The sequence below is a fragment of the Mirounga leonina genome, unplaced genomic scaffold (assembly GCF_011800145.1).
Source record: "Mirounga leonina isolate KUSES-001 unplaced genomic scaffold, KU_Mleo_1.0 Mir_128, whole genome shotgun sequence".
Taxonomy (NCBI): Eukaryota; Metazoa; Chordata; class Mammalia; order Carnivora; family Phocidae; genus Mirounga; species Mirounga leonina.
In genome coordinates, this window is record NW_023270320.1 from 4,941,880 (window position 1) to 4,963,108 (window position 21,229).

Sequence of the window (21,229 nt, forward strand, 5' to 3'; positions counted from 1 at the left end):
AATATTTATGCCCCCAACATGGGAGCACTCAGATATATAAGAATTAAAAACAGACGTAAAGGAATTCATTGATAATAATAATAGTATGGGACTTTAACATAGCACTTATATCAATAGACTGATCATCTAAACAGAAAATAAAGAAACAATGGCTTTGAATTGCACACGAACAGATGGACTTAACAGATATATTCAGAACATTCGATTCTAAAACATCAGAATACAAATTCTTTTCAAGTGCACATGGAATATTCTCAAGAACAGATCATATATTAGATGACAAATCAGGCCTCAAAAAAATACAAAAAGACTGAAATCATACCATACACCTTTTCTGGCCACAATACTATGAAATTTGGAAGTTGATCAAAACATAAAATTTGGAAAGACCACAAATACAGAGAGGTTAAACAACATGCTACTAAACAATGAATGGTTCAACCAGGAAGTCAAATAAGAAATTTAAAAAAAATACATGGAAACAAATGAAAATGAAAATATAACAGTCCAAAACCTTTGGGATGCAGCAAAAGCAGTCCTAAGAGGGAAGTGTATAGCAATACAGGCCTATTCTAAGAAGCAAGAAAAATCTCAAACAACCTAACTTATTACACACAATGGAGCTAGAGAAAGAAAACAAATGAAGAGTAATCCAGCAGAAGGAATAAAATAGTAAAGATTAGAAGAGAAATAAATAATATAAAAGCCAAAACAAAAAAAACAATAGATCAATGAAACCAGGAATTGGTTTTTTGAAAAAATAAATAAAATTAATAAACCCCTAGCCAGGTTTATCAAAAAGAAAAGAGAAAGAACCCAAATAAATAAAATCACAAATGAGAAGGAGAAATAACAACAATCACTACAGAAATACAATTATAAGAGAATATTATGAAAAAGTATATGCCAACAAATTGGACAACCTAGAAGAAATGGATAAATTCCTAGAAACATTTAGACTACAAAAACAGAAACAGGAACAATAGAAAACTTGAACAGATCAATAACCAGCAAAGAAATTGAATCAGTAATCAAAAAACTCCCAAAAAACAAAAGTCCAGGGCCAGATAGCTTCACAGGCTAATTCTACCAAACATTTAAAGAAGGGTTAATACCTAGATGGTGGAGGAGTAGGGGACCATATTCCAACCAGTCTCCGGAATTGAGCTGCATATCTACCAGACCATTCTGAACACCCATGAAATCAGTCTGAGATATAAGAAAATAGATCTCGATCTCTACAAACAGAATATTGCAGGCAGTTGGTTTTGAGGTACAAAGCGGGAAGCCGTGATTCTGCAGGCACATATCTGAAGATAAACAGAAGGGCGAGGGACCTGACATAAGTTCTGGCACTGAGAAGGTGGAAATAACACAGGAGCACAAAAGTATCCCTCAATGGGGACCAGGCACAGACTCGCAGACTGGTAGTGATGGGGAAAGGAGTTTAGGGCAGCCCCCCCAGACTGAAACTGGGAGTGGTAGGGCTGTGCGAGGGAACTGGAGGTAGCTGGTGGATTTAGAAGCACAAAGGGCAGAAATGTGCCCCAACCAGGAGGCGACAACTGGGAGCGCTGCTGAGAGGTGCACAACCCAGGACTGCAGTTTATAGCAGCACAGACAGAAACGAAGATAGTGTGGCCTGGAGAGCTCACTGAAGAACAGTCTGCAATCTCTCTGCTCTGAGGCAGAGGGTTAGAAATGATCTCTTCTGCTCCGACTCTTGGAAGAGATGTGGAAAGACACCAGGGAAAGCCTCCAGAGAACAAAGGCCCCCCAAAACCCGTTTTCATTGAGCCCATCCCCCCCCAGGGGGAAGGCAACTCTGCCCAAACAGGGATGCCTGAGTAACAGCGTGGCAGGCCCCTCCCCCAGAAGACAGGCTGGGAGAACAAGAGGCCTGCAACCCTAAGGTCCCTATAAAACAGGTGCATCTTGCTTGGGTTGTGGTCAATAATTTGGACTCTGTACGTTCCCTCAACCACCCCTTAACAAAATAACTAGGAGGAGGAACCCACAAAATAGGAAAGACTCAGAGACTGTGACTTCTGCCACAGACTTACAAATGGATACAGATATAACCAAGATGTCGGAAATGGAATTCAGGGTAGCAATTGTGAAGACAATAGCTACAATGAAGAAATTGATTAATGGCAACATAGAGTCTCTAAGGGCAGAAATGAAAGCTGAACTGGCAGAACTTAAAAATGCTATCAGTGAGATCCAATCTAATCTAGATAATCTAACAACTAAGGTAAGCAAGGCAGAAGAATGAATTAGTGATCTAGAAGACCAATTGATAGAAAAGAAGGAAAAAGAGGAGGCCAGGGAAAAACAACTCAAAATCCATGAAAAGAGAATCAGAGAACTAAGTGACACCATGAAACGTTCCAATGTCAGAATTATTGGGATCCCTGAGGAGGTGGAGAGAGAGAGAGAGAGGACGAGAAGATATATTTGAGCAAATCATAGCTGAGAAAGTCCCTAATCTGGGGAAGGAAACAAACATTCATGTCCTAGAGGCAGAAAGGACCCCTCCCAAGATCAAGGAAAACAGGCCAATGCCCCACCATGTAATAGTAAAACTTGCAAATCTTAGAACCAAGGAAACCATCTTAAGGGCAGTTAGGGGGAAGATATTCCTTATGTACAGGGGGAGGAATATCAGAATAACGTCAGACCTATCCACAGAGACCTGGCAAGCCAGAAAGGCCTAGCAAGACATATTCAGGGCACTAAACAAGAAGAACATGCAGCCAAGAATACTTTACCTGACAAGACTGTCATTTAGAATGAATGGAGAGATGCAGAGCTTCCAAGACTGGCAGAAACTGAAAGAATATGTGACCACTAAGCTGGCCCTGACAGAAATATTCAGGGGGTTCTATAAAAGGAGAAAGACCCCAAGAGTGATATAGAACACAAATTTACAGAGAGAATCTATAGAAACAAGGTCTTCACAGGCAACATGATGACAATAAATTCATATCTTTCAATAATCACTCTCAACGTGAATGGCCCAAATGTTCCCATAAAATGGCACAGGGTTGCAGATTGGATAAAAAGACAGGACCCATCCATATGTTGCCTACAAGAGACTCATTTTGAACCTAAAGATACATCCAGACTGAAAGTGAAGGGATGGAGATCCATCTTCCATGCCAGTAGACCTCAAAAGAAAACTGGGGTCGCAATTCTTATATCAGAGGAATTAGATTTTAAACTAAAGTCTGTTATTAGAGACACAGAAGGACACTATATCATTCTTAAAGGGTCTATCCAACAAGAAGATCTAACAATTGTAAATATCTATGCCCCCAACATGGGAGCAGCCATCTACATAAGCCAGCTATTAACCAAAATAGTCATATTGAGAATAACATGTTAATTGTAGGAGACCTCAATACTTCACTGTCAGCAATAGACAGATCATCTAAGCAGAAAATCAACAAAGAAACAAGAGCTTTGAATGACACACTGACGAGATGGACCTCATAGATATATATAGAACATTCCACCCTAAAAAACGGAATACTCATTCTTCTCGAGTGCATATGGAACTTTCTCCAGAATAGACCACACACTGGGTCACAAATCAGGTCTCAACCGATACCAAAAGATTGAGATTATTCCCTGCATAATCTCAGACCATAACACTTTAAAACTGGAACTCAATCACAAGAAAAAATTTGGAAGACCTTCAAACACTTGGAAGCTAAAGACCACTCTACTCAAGAATATTTAGGTCAACCAGGAAATCAAAGAAGAACTTAAACAATTCATGGAAACCAATGAGAACGAAAACACATCAGTCCAAAACCTATGGGATACTGCAAAGGCGGTCCTAAGGGGGAAATACGTAGCCATCCAAGCCTCACTCAAAAAAATAGAAAAATCAGGAATTCACCAACTAACTCTACACCTTAGAGAACTAGAGAAAAAGCAACAAATGATGCCTAAGCCATGCATTAGAAGAGAAATACTTAAGATTAGAGCAGAGATCAATGAATTAGAAACCAGAAACATGGTAGATCAGATCAACAAAAGTAGAAGCTGGTTTTTTGAAAGAATTAATAAGATCGATAAACCACTGGCCAGATTTATCCAAAAGAAAAGAGAAAGGACCCAAATTAATAAAATTATGAATGAAAGGGGAGAGATCATGACTAATACCAAGGAAATAGAAACAATTATTAGAAATTATTATCAACAACTATATGCCAATAAACTGAGCAACCTGGATGAAATGGATGCCTTCCTGGAAACCTACAAACTCCCAAGACTGAAGAGGAAGAAATTTACAACCTGCATAGGCAAATAACAAGTAACGTGATTGAAGCAGTAATCAAAAACTTCCCAAAAAACAAGAGTCCAGGGCCTGATGGATTCCCTGGGGAATTCTACCAAACATTCAAAGGAGAAATAATACCTATTCTACTGAAGTTGTTTCAAAAAATAGAAACAGAAGGAAAGCTTCCAGACTCATTCTATGAGTCCAGCATTACTTAATCCCCAAACAAGGCAAAGACCCCATCATAAAGGAGAATTTCAGACCAATATCCCTGATGAATATGGGTTCCAAAATCCTCAATAAATCCTAGCTAATAGGATCCAAGAATACATTAAAAGGATCATCCATCACGACAAAGTGGGATTTATCCCTGGGATACAAGGGTGGTTCAACATTCACAAATCAATCAATGTGATAGAACACATTAATAAGAGGAGAGAGAAGAACCATATGGTCCTCTCAATTGATGCAGAAAAAGCACTTGACAAAATACAGCATCTTTTCCTAATTAAAACTTTTCAGAGTATATGGATAGAGGGAATATTCCTCAAGTTCATAAAATCCATCTATGAAAAACCCACAGTGAAAATCATCCTCAGTGGGGAAAAGATGAGAGCCTTTCCCTTAAGATCAGGAACACGTCAGGCATGCCCACTCTTGCCGCTATTGTTCAATATAGTACTGGAAGTCCTGGCAACAGCAATCAGACAACAAAAAGAAATAAAATGTATTCAAATTGGCAAAGAAGAAGTCAAACTCTATCTCTTTCACAGATGACATGCTACTTTATGTGGAAAATCCAAACGACTCCACCCCCAAATTACTAGAACTCATACAGCAATTCAGTAATGTGACAGGATACAAAATCAATGCACAGAAATCAGTTGCTTTCTTATACACTAACAATTCAACTGTAGGAAGAGAAATTAAAACTTTTCCATTTACACTAGCACCAAAAACCATAAGGTACTTTGGAATAAATCTAACTGAAGAGATAAAGGATCTATACTCTAGGAGCTACAGAACACTCATGAAAGAAATTGAAGAAGGCACAAAAAGTTGGAAAAACATTCTATTCTCATGGTTCGGAAGAATAAACATTGTTAAAATGTCTATGCTATCCAGAGCAATCTATACCTTCAACACCAACCCAATCAAAGTTCCAATGACATTTTTCAAAGTGCTGGAACAAACAATCCCAAAATTTGTATGGAATCAGAAAAGAGCCCAAATGGCCAAAAAAAAATGTTGAAAAAGAAAAACAAAGCAGGGGGCATCATGTTGCTGGATTTCAAGTTATATTACAAAGCAGTGATCACCAAGACAGCATGGTACTGGCACAAACACAGACATATAAACCAATGGAACAGAATAGAGAACCCAGATATGGACCCTCAACTCTGGTCAAATAATCTTTGACAAAGTGGGAAAAAATATGCAATGGAAAAAAGACAGTCTCTTCAATAAATGATGCTGGGAAAATTGGACATGAAACTCGACCATTGTCTAACACCATACACAAAGATAAACTCAAAATGGATGAAAGACCTCAATGTGAGACAGGAATCCATCAAAATCCTAGAGGAGAGCAGAGGCAGTAACCTCTTTGACATCAGCCACAGCAACTTCTTTCAAGATACACCTCGAAAAGCTAGTGAAACAAAAGCAAAAATGAACTTTTGGGTTTTCATCAAGATAAAAAGCTTCTGCACAGCAAAGGAAACAGTCAACAAAACAAAGAGGTAACCCCTCTTTGGGATTACCACAGAATGGGAGAAGATATTTGCAAATGGCACTACTGACAAAGCACTGATTTCCAAGATCTATAAAGAACTTCTCAAACTCAACACCCAAAAAACAAATAATCAAGTCAAAAAATGGGCAGAAGACATGAACAGACACTTCTCCAAAGAAGACATACAAATGGCTAACAGACACATGAAAAAATATTCATCATCATTAGCCATCAGTGAAATTCAAATCAAAACCACATTGAGATACCACCTTACACTAGTTAGAATGGCAAAAATGGACAAAGCAAGAAACAACAAATGTTGGAGAGGTTGTGGAGAAAGGGGAACCCTCTTGCATTGTTGGTGGGAATGCAAGTTGGTAGAGCCACTTTGGAAAACAGTGTGGAGGTGCTTTAAAAAATTAAAAATAGAGGTACCCTATGACCCAGCAATTGCACTCCTGGGTATTTACCCCAAAGACACAGATGCAGTGAAAAGAAGGGCCATATGCACCCCAATGTTCATAGCAGCAATGTCCACAATAGCCAAACTGTGGAAAGAGGCGAGATGCCCTTCAACAGACGAGTGGATAAAGAAGATGTGGTCCATATATATGATGGAATATTACTCAGCCATCAGAAAGGATGAATACCCAACTTTTACATCAACATGGATGGGACTGGAGGAGATTATGCTAAGTGAAAGAAGTCAAGCAGAGAAAGTCAATTAGCATATGGTTTCACTTATTTGTGGAACATAAGGAATAGCATGGAGGACATTAGGAGAAAGAAGGGAAAATTGAAGGGGGGGGGAGTTGGAGGGGGAGATGAACCTTGAGAGCCTATGGACTCTGAGAAAATGAGGGTTTTAGAGGGGGGTAGGGTTAGCCCAGTGATGGGTATTAAGGAGTGCATGTACTGCACATACCGTATGGAGCACGGGGTGTTATACAAAAATAATGAATCGTGGATCACTACATCAAAAACTAATGATGTATTGTATGGTGACTAACATAACATAATAAAATTAAATTAAATAAAAATAAAAGAGTTAATACCTATTTTTCTCAAAATATTCCAAAACATAAGAGGCAGGAAAACTCTCAAATTCATTCTATGAGGCCAGCATTACCCCAATACCAAAACCAGTAAAGACTCCACCATAAAAGAGAACTATAGACCAATATTGCTGAAGAACATCAATGCAAAAATTCTCAGTAAAATAGTAGCAGACTAAATCTAACAATACATTAAAGAAATCATTCACCAGTCAAGTGATATTTATTCCTGGTTTGCAAGGGTGGCTCAATATGCACAAATCAATGTGATACACCACATTAATAAAAGAAAGAATAAAAACCATATGATTATTTCAATAAATGCAGAAAAATTATCTGAAAACTACAGCATCCATTCATGATAAAAACCCTCAACATAGTAGGTTTAGGGGGACATTCCTCATCATAATTAAGACAATTTATAAAAAACTCACAGCCAACATCATCTTCTATGGAAAAAACTGAGAGCTTTTCCTCTATGGTCAGGAACAAAACAGGGATGTCCACTGTTATTTAAGATAGTACTAGAAGTCCTAACTACAGCAATGAGACATCAAAAAGAAATAAAAGGCATCCAAATTGGCAAAGAAGAAGTCAAACTTTCACTATTTGCAGATGACATGATACTCTATATGGAAAACCTAGAAGATTCCACCAAAAAATTGCTAAAACTGATCCATGAATTTAATAAAGTCACAGGATACTAAATTAACATACAGAAATTTGTTGCATTCCTACAGACCACTAATGATACTGCAAAAAGAGAAATTAGGGAATCAATCCCATTTACAATTGCACCAACAACCATAAGATACCTAGGAATAAACCTAACCAAAAAGGTGAAAGACCTGTACTCTGAAAACTATAAAACAACTAATAAAAGAAACTGAAGAGAAATGGAAAGATGTTCCATGCTCATGGATTGAAAGAACAAATATTGTTGAAATGTCCATAGTACCCAAAGTAATCTATGCATTTAATGTAATCCCTATCAAAATACCAATAACATTTTTCACAGAAATAGAACAAACTATCCTAAAATTTGTGTGGAACCACAACACACCTTTAATAGCCAAAACAATCATGAAAAAGGAGAGCAAAGCTGAAGACATCATAATCATAACTTCAAGTTATGTTACAAAGTCGTAGTGATCAGAACAGTATAGTACTGGCACAAAAACAGACACATAGACGGGTAGAACAGAATAGGAAACTAAGAAATGAACTCACAACTACATGGTCAATTATTCTTTGACAAAGCAGGAAAGAATATCCAATGGAAAAAAAAAAGATAGTCTCTTCAACAAATGGTATTGGGAAAACAGGATAGCAACATGCAAATAATGAAATTGGACCACTTTCTTACACCATATACAAAAATAAATTCAAAGTGGATGAAAGACCTAAATGTGATACCTGAAGCCATAAAAATACTATAGAAGAACACAGGCAGTAACCTCTCTGCTATTGGCCACAGCAACTTCTTTCTAGACATAGTATCTTGAGGCAAGGGAAACAAAAGGAAAAATAAACTATTGAGACTTCATCAAAACATCAAGAAAAGGAAACAATTAGCAAAACTAAAAGGCAGCCTACAGAATAGGAAAAGATATTTCCAAATGGCATATCTGATAAAGGTTAGTACCCAAAATATATAAAGAATGTATAAAACTCAACAACAAAAAAATGAATAATCCAATTTAAAAATGGGTGAAAGACATAAGTAGACATTTTCCCAAGAAGTCATACAGATGGCCAACACATATGAATGCTCAACATCACTCATGATCAGGGAAATACAGATCAGAACTGCAATGAGATATCACCTCACACCTATCAGAATGGCTAAAATCAAAAACACAAGAAACAAGAGATGTTGGTGAGGATTTGGACATAAGAAAGAATCATCAGAGTCAAGGACAAGATAATTGAAATTACTGAGTCTAAGAACCAGAGAGAGAAAAAAAAAAGAGTTTTGAGACACTATTGTGCATAACAATATATGAATTATGGAAGTCCCTGATAAGAGAGATTTTTGAAGAAACAATAGCCAAAACCTTCCCAAATTTGATGAAACACGTGAACGTATAAATCCTGGAAGCTCAACAACACTAAGAAGCATAAATCCAAAGAGAACTGTATCAAGACACATTATAATCAAAGACATTATAATCAAACTATCAAAGCTAAAGACAAATATGGAATACTGAAAGCAGCAAGAAAGAAGTAAAGATAAGATTATCAGTCAATTTTTCATCAGAAACCTTAGAGGCCAGGGACACCTGGGTGGCTCAGTCAGTTAAGCATCTGACTCTTGATTACAGCTGAGGTCATGGTCTCAGGGTTATGAGATGTAGTCCTGCATCAGGCTCTGCATTGAATGTGGAGCCTGCTTCAGGTTCTTTCTTCACCCTTCCCCCATTCTTTCTCTCTCTCTTTCAAAAGAAATGAAAAAAAGAAAGAAACCTCAGAGGCCAGAAGATAATGGAATGATATATTTAAAGTGCTAAATGCAAAATGGTACAGTCACTTTAGAAGAAAGTCTAGCAGTTTCTTACAAAATGAAACAAACTCTTACCATATGATCTAGTAATAATACGCCTTGGTATTTACCCAAAGGAGTCAGAACTTATGTCCACACAAAAACCTGTACATGGATGTTTTTAGCAGTTTGGTTCACAATTTTCAAAACTTGGAACCAACCAAGATATCCTTCAGTAGGTGAGTGAATAAATAAATTGTAGTATATCCAGATAATAGAATTTTATTCAGTGATGAAAAGAAATGACCTATTAAGCCATGAAAAGGCATGGAGCAAAGTTAAAAACATATTACTAAGGTAAAGAAAACAGTTTGTATTTGGTACATTCTGTATATTTCAATTACATGACATTCTGAAAAAGCCAAAACTATGGAGACAGTAAAAAGATCAGGCATTTCTGAACATTAGGAGGATGTGAAGGATAAATAAAAATTACTAAGAAACTATTCTAAAGGTAGCAATTGTTTTAATTTACATTATTTATATAAAACTAAGAATAAATTTAAAGAGATTTGATTTCCAATTTACTACTAGTACTAGTAATTTAAAATACATTAAAGCAGAGATAAAGCAAAAATGGTCATTTATTGTCATTTGTTGAAAATTTATTCCCACTTTTTCATAACCCTTCATTGCTAATATAAATGGACATAAAACAAATTAAAATATACTTACCAAATTTTTTTCAACTACAACATGCATTTCTATATACTGAGAGAACTCTGAAAGTGGCTGAAAAAAATCCACAAATTTTACATCAAAATTGAAGTATTACTTAACTATTTTAATATATATCACTACTTCATGAATTCAATGTTGCAAAATACAATTTTATCTATAAAAAAGAATTAGATAATTTAAGCAAAACTTCCTATCACTGAATCATTTTCAGAAATGTGACACCTGGGTGGCTCAGTCAGTTAAGCATGACTCTTGATTACAGCTGAGGTCATGGTCTCAGGGTTATGAGATGTAGTCCTGCATCAGGCTCTGCATTGAATGTGGAGCCTGCTTCAGGTTCTCTCTTCACCCTTCCCCTATTCTTTCTCTCTCTCTTTCAAAAGAAATGAAAAAAAGAAAGAAACCTCAGAGGCCAGAAGATAATGGAATGATATATTTAAAGTGCTAAATGCAAAATGGTACAGTCACTTTAGAAGAAAGTCTAGCAGTTTCTTACAAAATGAAACAAACCATATGATCACTTCTTTTGCTCTTGATCAAATATTTAATTTAATAAAAAAAAATCCTTTACTTCCATTGTCCATATTCTCATTGGTACTGGGCTATTCATATTATTTTCTCTAAAGAAACTTTTCCATTGACTTCCCATTACAAGATGTGTGTGTTTAATTAGCTTAAAAATTCTATTATACTGTAGTATGTGGTCCTATGGTTTTTTCCTATACCCCAAAAGAGTGAGGACACATCTCTGTGTCTAGAGGAGTGGGATTTCATTTGAAGGATAAAGTCAATTTTTGTATAATTTACCTCAGAAAAATGTTAGCAAATTAATTTTTTTAAAAAAAAATAGAAAAATGTTATCCAACAGAGATTCAAAATGACAAACTTTCTTAAATCAGATGATAGATATCTCAAGATGTATATTCTGGGTATCATGTGATCCACTAAGATCATAGTGGTTAAATTAGGTAATGGTGTTTGAAATCTGGCTTATCATTTATGTGACTTGGGCTGTTTTTTCCCAAAAAATAAGGATAAAGTAGTAATTGTTATAATTACTATTAATAAAGTGTTACTTATATTCATCATTATTTTTTGGTGAAGGAGGAAGGCACTGAAGAAAACATATAAAACAGTCTTTGCAAGGACTTGATATGTGTGGAAACTTAAAATATTTTGTTACTAAAATAGCATACCATCTACATGCACTGGAAAATATTTGGAAGCAGAAAAGAATCATCAAATTTCAGAAACTGAGGACAATTTTACATGTTTATTTTAGTGTCTGCATTTTTTCTTCTTTACACTGATATTTAATCCCTTGAAAGTTCAAAACCATTCCATTTTAGGTAAACTATTTTCCTTAACATATAAAAAGGAGAATTAAAGAGGGAACAACAAATCTGGGGTTTAGTGGAGACAAAAAGAGTAATGATTTTAGTAATTTAAGGCAAAAGAAAAGTTGAGAAAGGTCAAAAAGACAAATTTAGGGCTCAGTGATTACTCATTTTTCCCCCTCACTTTAAAATTCTCTTTCTTGACCCAAGTTTTGGAGATTTGAGGGTTTCATTTAAAAAATGTTGATGAAATCCCCTTATGGTCTAATTGGTTTCTTATCATTTCTTCCAAAATTAAGCACCAAATGTTGTATAATAGTCTTGCTTATAAGACTTTATCCTTTCATTAAAATCCCTAAACAAGAAAATGATACTACCTTACTGGAGGAGAAAAATAAACATTTAAATAATATATTAATGGATTAATGGATTGAGGGATTCAAATCTATTTCTTTGTTTTAATGAACATAAGTGTTGCCTAACATTCTCTGAAATAATCCTTGATCTTTGAGATTGGGGTTGGTTAATATTTAGTTAATAATTTATTTGTTCATTTACTGAACAATAAGCTTCTATGCAGAATCATATATTTTACTCAATCACCTACCTCTATACTTTGTATTTTATAGGGCATTTCTCTTGACTCAATATCCTTCTCAGCAAATAAAGAAACACCTTTATTCTTATGTTTTACTTGATAAATCACATGTTCAAAACCAACTGAAGGTTCCAAGGGCTCAATACCATAACTTACATTTTCAAACTGAAGTAAGCCCCTACAAATTTCAAAAAATAAGTAAATAAATAAGATAATACATTTTAAAGTCAATACAATAAATAAGAAAATGATACTGAATGAGTTTTTTTTTTTAAATAGTATGTAGATTATTTTGAGTCTTAGTCTTAGATGGTAATGTAGAAAAAAGTTACTGAATACACACAAACTTACTGAGTGGCACAGAATAGTAACATTATTGGTATTCACTTAGCAATTAATATTTTATAGTCTACAAATATATCAAAAATCTTAACTCAGGATTGGGTAGGAGACATTACAAGAATTTGCATACTATGCTTTTCCACTAAGAGTTTCCCACAATAAGTCATGGCTTACTTTAGAACTCCTGAATATAATTTTAAGAATTTAAAAGTTTCTGGGGCACCTGAGTGGCTCAGTAGGTTAAGCAACCAACTCTTGGTTTTGGCTCAGGTCATGATCTCAGGTCATGAGATCAAGCCCCATGTCAGGCTCCACTCTGAGCATGGAGCCTGCTTAGGATTTTCTCTACTTCTCCCTCGGCCCCTCCCCACTTGTGCTCTCTCTCTCTCAAAAAAAAAAAACAAAAAACAAAAAACAAAATCAATTTAAAAATTTCTAAAACACTATTCTACTTTGTAATCATAAAATTATATAACATAACCTGAGTCCAGTACATGTGCTAACGATCACCATAGAATTTGGATAACCTTCAATATACCCTTGGTAGTAGCAAAAATTCTGAAAAATAAAGATAAAATACATGTACCTCTATTAGAATAATTCATGTTAAAGGAACAATTTTCAAATATTTAAAACATATATGTTTATTTGTGTGTATGTGTCAAATACTCATTGTTTCCAAAATAGATTTATAAGATTATTAAATGAGCATTTGGCTCAATTCTCCAAAAATTTTCCCACAGGGTCAAAGAGAATTAAGTATGTACTGATTTTGAAAACTTCAAAATTGCTCCCAAGTACCTTGTTTTCAAAGGGTAATCATAAAATGTTAACTCTTGGTATTCAGAGAATTAAAACCTTTAAGCATTAAAAAAAAAAGAATTAAGTACCTTTTCATATTTTTTTACTGTTAAAAATTAAACATGGCTTTTGCAGTCATTAGGGTCAAAGTAAAAATCATTAGAAACTTTTTTCCCACACTCTCTTGACTTAATTTTGCAAGATAGAGGTTAAAAAATGAATCCAAAGGAGACTTTTTTCTTTTCAGAATTACTTGAGTGTAATGGCAGAGTAGCTTGCATTAACTCTCTCACTGATAATAAATATAAGCTCTGGAAAAATAATTCTTAAATTATCACTACGAAGGCAGGAAAAGTAAAGGAGGGAGAGCGGGAATCCACACTAGAAAGAAGAAAACTGCATTTTCCGAGGTTTGCATTTGTAATGGTTTTCACCTGAGGGCACTCCCCAAGGCAGGGCAGCATAAAGTAGCTAATGTTCCAGAAACAAAAACAAATAAAACACAAAAACCAACTTACTGAGTATCTAGAAATTGAGATGCGATATTCAGGAAAGGAGAAGGCACAAAGTGCGGCCTTAAAAATGGGTGCTATTAACTCAAGTGTAAGTTCTTTACTTACATCTAAATTGAGACTATATGAAAGAAATCTCAAGTAGTTTAGCAGAAACTAAGACCAGAAAAACTGGAAATACTAAGAAGAGATTTTTGGCTGTCTCCAAACACAAGACAGTAGAATTTAGAAACTCGCTCCAATCAAGTTTGTTTTTTTTTTTAATTTTATTTATTTATTTGACACAGAGAGAATGAGAGAGAGAGAGCACATGAGAGGGGGGAGGGTCAGAGGGAGAAGCAGGCTCCCTGCCGAGCAGGGAGCCCGATGCGGGACTCGATCCAGGGACTCCAGGATCATGACCTGAGCCGAAGGCAGTCGCTTAACCAACTGAGCCACCCAGGCGCCCTCCAATCAAGTTTATTGTCTGCAATAGCGAGAATAAAAACAGTCACAAGCTCCAATGTATCATTGAATATGGCCAGTATAGGATTTTAAAATATTGTATATATGAATAAAAGAAAAATGTGGCCCATAGTCAAGAGAAAAATCCAAAGAGAACTGATCCTGAAATAACTCAGGATTTTGGAATTAGTAAAGAAAAAAAAGGCATTAAAATAGATATTAAAAACGTGATTTAGAATATAAAGGAAACTTTGAGCACAGTAAGGAAATTCAGCAGAGAAATAAAGGTTATAAAAAATATCAACTCTAGGGATGCCTGGATGGCTCACTTGGTTAAATGTCTGCCTTTGGCTCAGGTCATGATCCCAGGGTCCTAGGATCCAGTCTCACATTGGGCTCCTTGCTCAGCGGGGAGCCTGCTCTTCCTGCCACTCCCCCTGCTTGTGCTGTATCTCTCTCTCTGTGACAAATAAATAAATAAAATCTTTAAAAAAAATGCCAACTCTAAATTTTAGAACAAAAAATATATTTAAAATGAAATATACTGGGACACCTGGGTGGCTCAGTCGGTTAAGCACCTGCCTTCGGCTCAGATCATGATCCCAGGGTCCTGGGATTGAGTGCCCCATCGGGCTCCTTGCTCCTGCTTCTCCCTCTGCTTGCCGCTCCCCCTGCTTGTGTTCTCTCTGTCTCTCTCTCTCACACACATAAATAAATAAAATATTATAAAAAAACAAAAATAAAATAAAGCAAAATATACCAGATAGGTCTTACTGCACATTGGAGAAGGTAAGAGAAAAGGTTTAAAAAAATACCTAGAGTATGGACCTATAGATATTATCAAATCTGAAAGAAAGCTGAGAAAAAAAGAAGCTTTAAAAATTAAATATAGTTGCAGCAATCAGTGAGACAATGTTATCTAATATATGTTTAATTGGAGTCCCAGAAAAATGGAAAGAAAAATAAGTAGGAAAATAGTTGAAAAGATAATGGCCAAAGTTTCCCTAAATTTAGTGAAAAACTACAATTATAGATTTAGAAACTGAATATACAAATGAACAAAGGCCAGACCATATATAAGAATAGAAGTGTGTCACAAAACCTTCAGTAACCTATCCAGGAAACCAATCCCATTGTTGACAATAAATAGCCCAGAAAGCCAGCCCACTGCAAGTCAGACTTTATAGGAAGTCATATTGCTATCTCCAGTAACAACCCAGAAAACTAAACAATAACTTATATAACAGTCACCCCAAATAACCAAGAGTTGATTAAAAACTGTCAGCTTACCTAATTTTTGTCTCTCCTTCCAACTTAGAACCAAGCAGAAAGTCAAATATGTACTCCTAAACATAAAACATAAAATGCTTCACCACTTCTAGTTAGCCTACCCACAGCTTTTTCATGCCAACAACCTCCAGTCAGGGTATTTCTGAAGCTTTCCCTTTTTTCTACCATATAAACCTTTCCCACTCTTCTCTGGCTTCTAAGTGCCTGCCAAAATTCAAGTGATGGTGGCTGACTCTCTTACAATGGCAAGTTTTGAGTAAGTAGTCTTTGCTTATTCTCATTTGTTTGGTTTTTGTTTATTTTCACAAGATCTAAGGAACACATTTGGGTGAAAAAAAAAAAAAAGCAAGCATCAGAAACTACTTGTGAAAGTGACCAGGTATTGGATTTAACAGAAAAAAACTTCAAGCAGACATTATAATTGTGTTCAAAGAATTATTGAAGGAAACCATGATTTAAAAAATAGAGGTATGATAACAATATCATATCAAATAGAGACTATCAATAAAAGGTAAAGATCATCAGAAAAGGTAAAAAACAAAACACAACTATAGTCTGTTGACAGGTACCATGCTTTAAATTCAAAGATACAAATAGATGGAGAATAAAAGAATGAAAAAACATGTATCATGCAAATAGCAACCACAAGCAAATCAGAGTGACTACACTGATAATCAGACAAAATAGACTTTAAAACAAAAAATTGTTACTAGAAATAAAGAGCAACATTTTATAATAATAAAAGTTTCAACCCATCAGGAAGATATAACATTTGTAAATATATATGCACCAAATAACCGAACACCAAACTGCACAAAGCAAAAAAAAAAAAAGGTAAAAATGTAGGAAGAAATAGACAATTCAACAATTATAGTTGGAGATTTCTTCTTCTATCTCACTTTCAGTAACAGATAGAACAACTAGGCAGAAGATCAACAAGGAAATATAAAACTTGAAAACACCATAAACAAATGAAACCTAACAGAGAATTGTAAAACACTCCACTGAACAACAACAGATTATACATTCTTTTTATGTACACATGGAACATTTTCTAGGACAGACCATATGCTAGGCTATAAAAAAAGTCAATTAATTTAAAAGTATACAAATAATAAGTTTTTCTGATAACAATAGCATGAAATTAGAAATCATTTACAAAAAATCTGGAAAAACTAAAAAATATGTGGAAATTAAATATCATATCCTAAATAACCTATATGGGTCAAAGAAGAAATAAACATGAACCCAGAAAGTACTTTAAAATAAATTAAAATGAAGACACACCATACTAAAAAGTATGGTAGGTAGCTAAATAAGAGATAAATTTATATGTAAGAAAATCTTAAATTAATATCCTAACCATCCACCTAGGACACAGGGGGAAAAAAAAGAAACTAAACCCAAATCAAACAGAAGAAAGGAAATACTAAAGATTAGAGTGAAATAAAATAAATAAGAATAGATAAAAAATAAAATAAATCAATAAAACCAAAAGGTGACTCTTTAAAAAGATAAACAAAAATGACAAATCTTTATAACAGCCTGGGTTTAATACAGAAACTTATTACTCAGCAAATAAAGTACATCAATGGGTTTATGTGCTTGAAATTAACATATACTTTTCCATATAATTCTATCAATTGAAAGTAGCTAGCCTAGTTGGAAGATACACTAGGTTAATAAATAGTCATTTACCATGCCAGTTAGTACTCTGAAAGGCTGGGGTTATGTTTGAACCAGAGATCATTATATGGTATGGTTTCCTGATAGCCAGAATATGTGTAGTGTTGAAGTGGGAATGTCTCCTCTCACCATTATACCTAATAATCTTCTTGTAGAATTTTTGCTTTCCATCTCAATAACATTTAGCTTCAAGTCATTGGTAGGGAATTCCTCCACCAAGAGACATAATAACAGTTCCACTAATTTGGAAGGTGGAAACTTCCAGCTGGATATGTCGAGATTCTTACATCACTAAACAAAGGCTAATGTAGTGGTTGGAGTGACTGACTCTGAATATCAAAGGGAAATTGGTTGCTTTTACCAATGGAAGCAAGAACGGCTATGACTTGAATCCAGCTGATTATTACAGCAACCAAAAGAAAGTATGATTAAAGATGCAGACCCTTTGGGAATAAAGATTTGCTCTATTTTGCTTGATAAATATCCTTAGCAAGCTAAGGTTCTGGATGAAAGCAATGGGAAAAGGAATAGGTAGTAGGGGGAAAAGCCATAGATAGCAATCATTACTTAATACAGAAATGAAGACATTGGTGACTTCGCATATTTTCTCTTTGTTTCTTATTTTTTATTCTAGTCCCTGTTACAGTTAATAATTCTTTATATTACACTTTCCCTTTTCAAGATACTATATGGTTTCTTTACATTAATCAAATATAAACTAAAACAGTGTCTTGTCTTATTTTTTAAAAATATTTCATTGGCATACTATCAACGGATTACTTTGTATTTTTTTTATTGTGGGCCCATGTAGAGTTTCATCTGTATGAATCATACTTTGTAAGATCAAGATAAAATACCTGGACCTTTCCACCAGCTTTTATCTACTTCCTTCCAAATGTGGTTTCTATTATTCAGATTGATAACATTCCTAATTCTTTGTAATAATCAGTAAGTTATATCAGCATTATAAATAATTGGAAAAGTTGTAAATAAGTAAAAAAATCATTTTTAAGTAATCATTAAGATAAAATTTTCATGGAGGAGTCAAAAAGCTCATTATTATTATTATTAATCAATTTCCTTCTTCGTTTTTCCTCTTATCATTACCATTTCTTGCACTGTTTTTTTCTATTATATCTTGTTCAATGTTCTCTTTGCACTAAAAAGAATATGTATACTCTTGCTACTGTGTGTTAGCTCCTATAAATGTTGATTAGATGAAGTTGATTGATACTACCACTCAAGGTCCAACAGATTTGCTGAGTTTCTTTCTACTTCATCTATCAATTATTGAGAAAATAATATTTAAAAATTCAATTATCTTAATAATTTATTTCTCCTTTCATTTCTGTCAATTTCTGCCTCATGTAATTTGAGGTCTGTTTTTATGTGCATACACATTTTGAATTGTTATGCTGTCCTGATGATTTTACCTTTTAATCATGATGAATATTTATTTGTTCTAGAGAGACTGTAAAGTCCACAACAATGATGAATGGCTTATACTTGTAAGCTCTAGGCACTGGGAACAAATTCTTTCTATGTCTAACAGGCTAATTTGTTCTAAGATAAGTCTGTATTCACCAAGAAAATATGACTTTGAGGGATAAAAATCATTTGTAGACTTCATTAAAAACAAATTTACCTACTTTTAATCTAATTTAATAAACTTTCCTGATTTTTCCAGCTCTGGAAATAGGCTTGCAGCTTTGGCAAATATAAGTTATTTATATGGCACCAGATATTCATTGCATTTGAAGCCAACTTAACAACTTCATTCAGGTTATCAATAAAGCATTCTTTGCTTTGTTTTTTAAGTTATACATTTATCTCTCATGGTTACCTCCTGGGAAGTAGGAAGCAGAGTTAGGTGTTAGGTATAGCAGAATTACATAAAATTCAGGTGTGGGATATTGCAGCCCTCTGTATCTCTTTGTCTCACTGGTGCTAATTCTGTCTGTCTCTCTCTTTCACACACATACACACACACACATGCACATTTATGCCACACACACGTATTACATATTTATGTGTGTGTATACATATACATATATATATCATTTTTGACAGCATGTAGTATTTATATATTTGTAGATGACTCACACATATTTGCCTAATCTATTGGACAAAACTTAAAGCAACTCACCATTATCTATTATTTATTTTGTTAAAAGTTTAGTCTAAATAAAAATGTTTTAATTTCAAAATACTGATTGATTCACTATGCAGAAATCAGGAATACAAACAGAAAAAAACAACAGAAATTGGGAGGGCAGCAAGAAGGGAAAAAAGAAAAACTGCATTTCAAACACAAGCAATCCCTGCAATTCTATGCACGCTTCTCAATTATTTTTACAACAAATTATGGACATTATTAAATGAAGCTGCAAGTGTTCCAAATACATGAAAATTTAATATATTCTTAAATGTACATGAAATTCCATGTGTATTTATTTGACCCTTGAACATATGTTAGACAAGTCTTTGGATTCTCCTTTTCTTTCCAGATTTACCTTTCCTGATTCAAATCATATTTTTTCCACTTTAAGTATTCCATGATATTTTCAACCCTGCTGCTACATGTACTTAAGTACATACATGTACATCATTGTGAAATAATAGCTTAAAGAAATCACAATCATTTTTTATTTGGTTGACCATCTGTGTCATAAGGCTAACTTGAGACACATTATAAGCAGAAAGCTAGGGGTCCCCAGAAAAAGAAAGATGAGACATAGCTTTTGTGACAGAAGAGAAGTCATTTTAGCACCCCCCCACCCCCAGCTATTTTCTGTGATCTATGCCCTACCAGCACTATTTGCCCAAGGACAGTTCTTGTAGAGCTCCCTAGGAGGTATCAGAATTACAAAGAAATGCCAAAACCTCAGTAGTTAAGGATTTTAAGGGAACAAAGGGAATGCAAACCTAAGTCTCTACCAGGCTAGGAAATAGCCTAACCATATCAGAGTCAATAAATCTGTAGTAAGACTCTCAGAGCTCTTTCAAAAATAAGCAAGATCCTGCATTCTTTACCCAAGAGAAGAGCCCAAGACCACATCTAGTTTATACTGGCTTTCTGAGCATGCCCACAGCGCCTTCTTCTTGTCCAACACTTACCTCTGTTTCATTATAACACTAAAATCTCCACCCTATGAGGAGCACAAGCTTCATTAACAAGCATAAAAAGTGTGTATAGGCATGTTTTCTAAGGACACCTGCACAACTTTATGCCTACCTTCACATGCGATGACAAAGCTCCCCTTTCTGAATATTCATCCTAAACACTAAAGAAAAAGAACCTGCTCATTCTTGCTTAGGCTTTGGAATTATTCCCTGTGATCTTATTTTTTGCAAGTAGTTTCCTTTATGTGACAACCACCTGGTGTAGCCCCTATCTGTAACTCACCAAGGAGCTAACTCATGCTAGTTGTTACAGCATCATCAAAAGTAAATGGTTAACTTCATTTTAAAACAAAACATAACTCCAACCCTTTGTTTTCTAACAGGCCAACCTTAAGTAAGGTGATCACAGAAATTCACCTAATAAAGGTAAAACAGACAGTAAAAGTCATACCTGAAGCTGCTGTTCAAGAGGCTTCATACTTCCTGTGCCATCATAACCATAAACTCTAAAATTATGAGGTAAAAAAGCTCTGTAAAATAAAGATAAAAGGTATTTAATGGGGAATTTGTTTTCTAAGCTCCTATTGTGAAAAAAATGTTTATTTTATTTTATTTATTATAGACAAGTCAGGGAAGAAATAGAAAGTCCTGAATGCATGGACTTTGTTCTAATTTTACTCAAAAATTCTGGTGTCTAAACCTCTTCTCACTCACTTTACCATCACACTGTCCTCTAGGCTGTTTTTAAAAACATAATCAACAAGGGGTGGCTGGGTGGCTCAGTTGGTTAAG

At 34.7% G+C, this 21,229-nt stretch overlaps 1 protein-coding gene across 1 annotated transcript in view; it reads right to left on the reverse strand.

Moving 5' to 3' along the window:
• ADAM2 (ADAM metallopeptidase domain 2) overlaps window positions 1-21,229 on the reverse strand; it is a 166,493-nt gene that overhangs the window by 131,145 nt on the left and 14,119 nt on the right. Inside the window, exons 4-7 of the mRNA XM_035003984.1 lie at window positions 20,889-20,967; window positions 13,063-13,139; window positions 12,249-12,417; window positions 10,299-10,355 (exon numbers count right to left, since the gene is read on the reverse strand). Of these exons, the coding sequence (XP_034859875.1) occupies window positions 10,299-10,355; window positions 12,249-12,417; window positions 13,063-13,139; window positions 20,889-20,967 (382 nt within the window). The remainder of the gene's footprint in view (window positions 1-10,298; window positions 10,356-12,248; window positions 12,418-13,062; window positions 13,140-20,888; window positions 20,968-21,229) is intronic.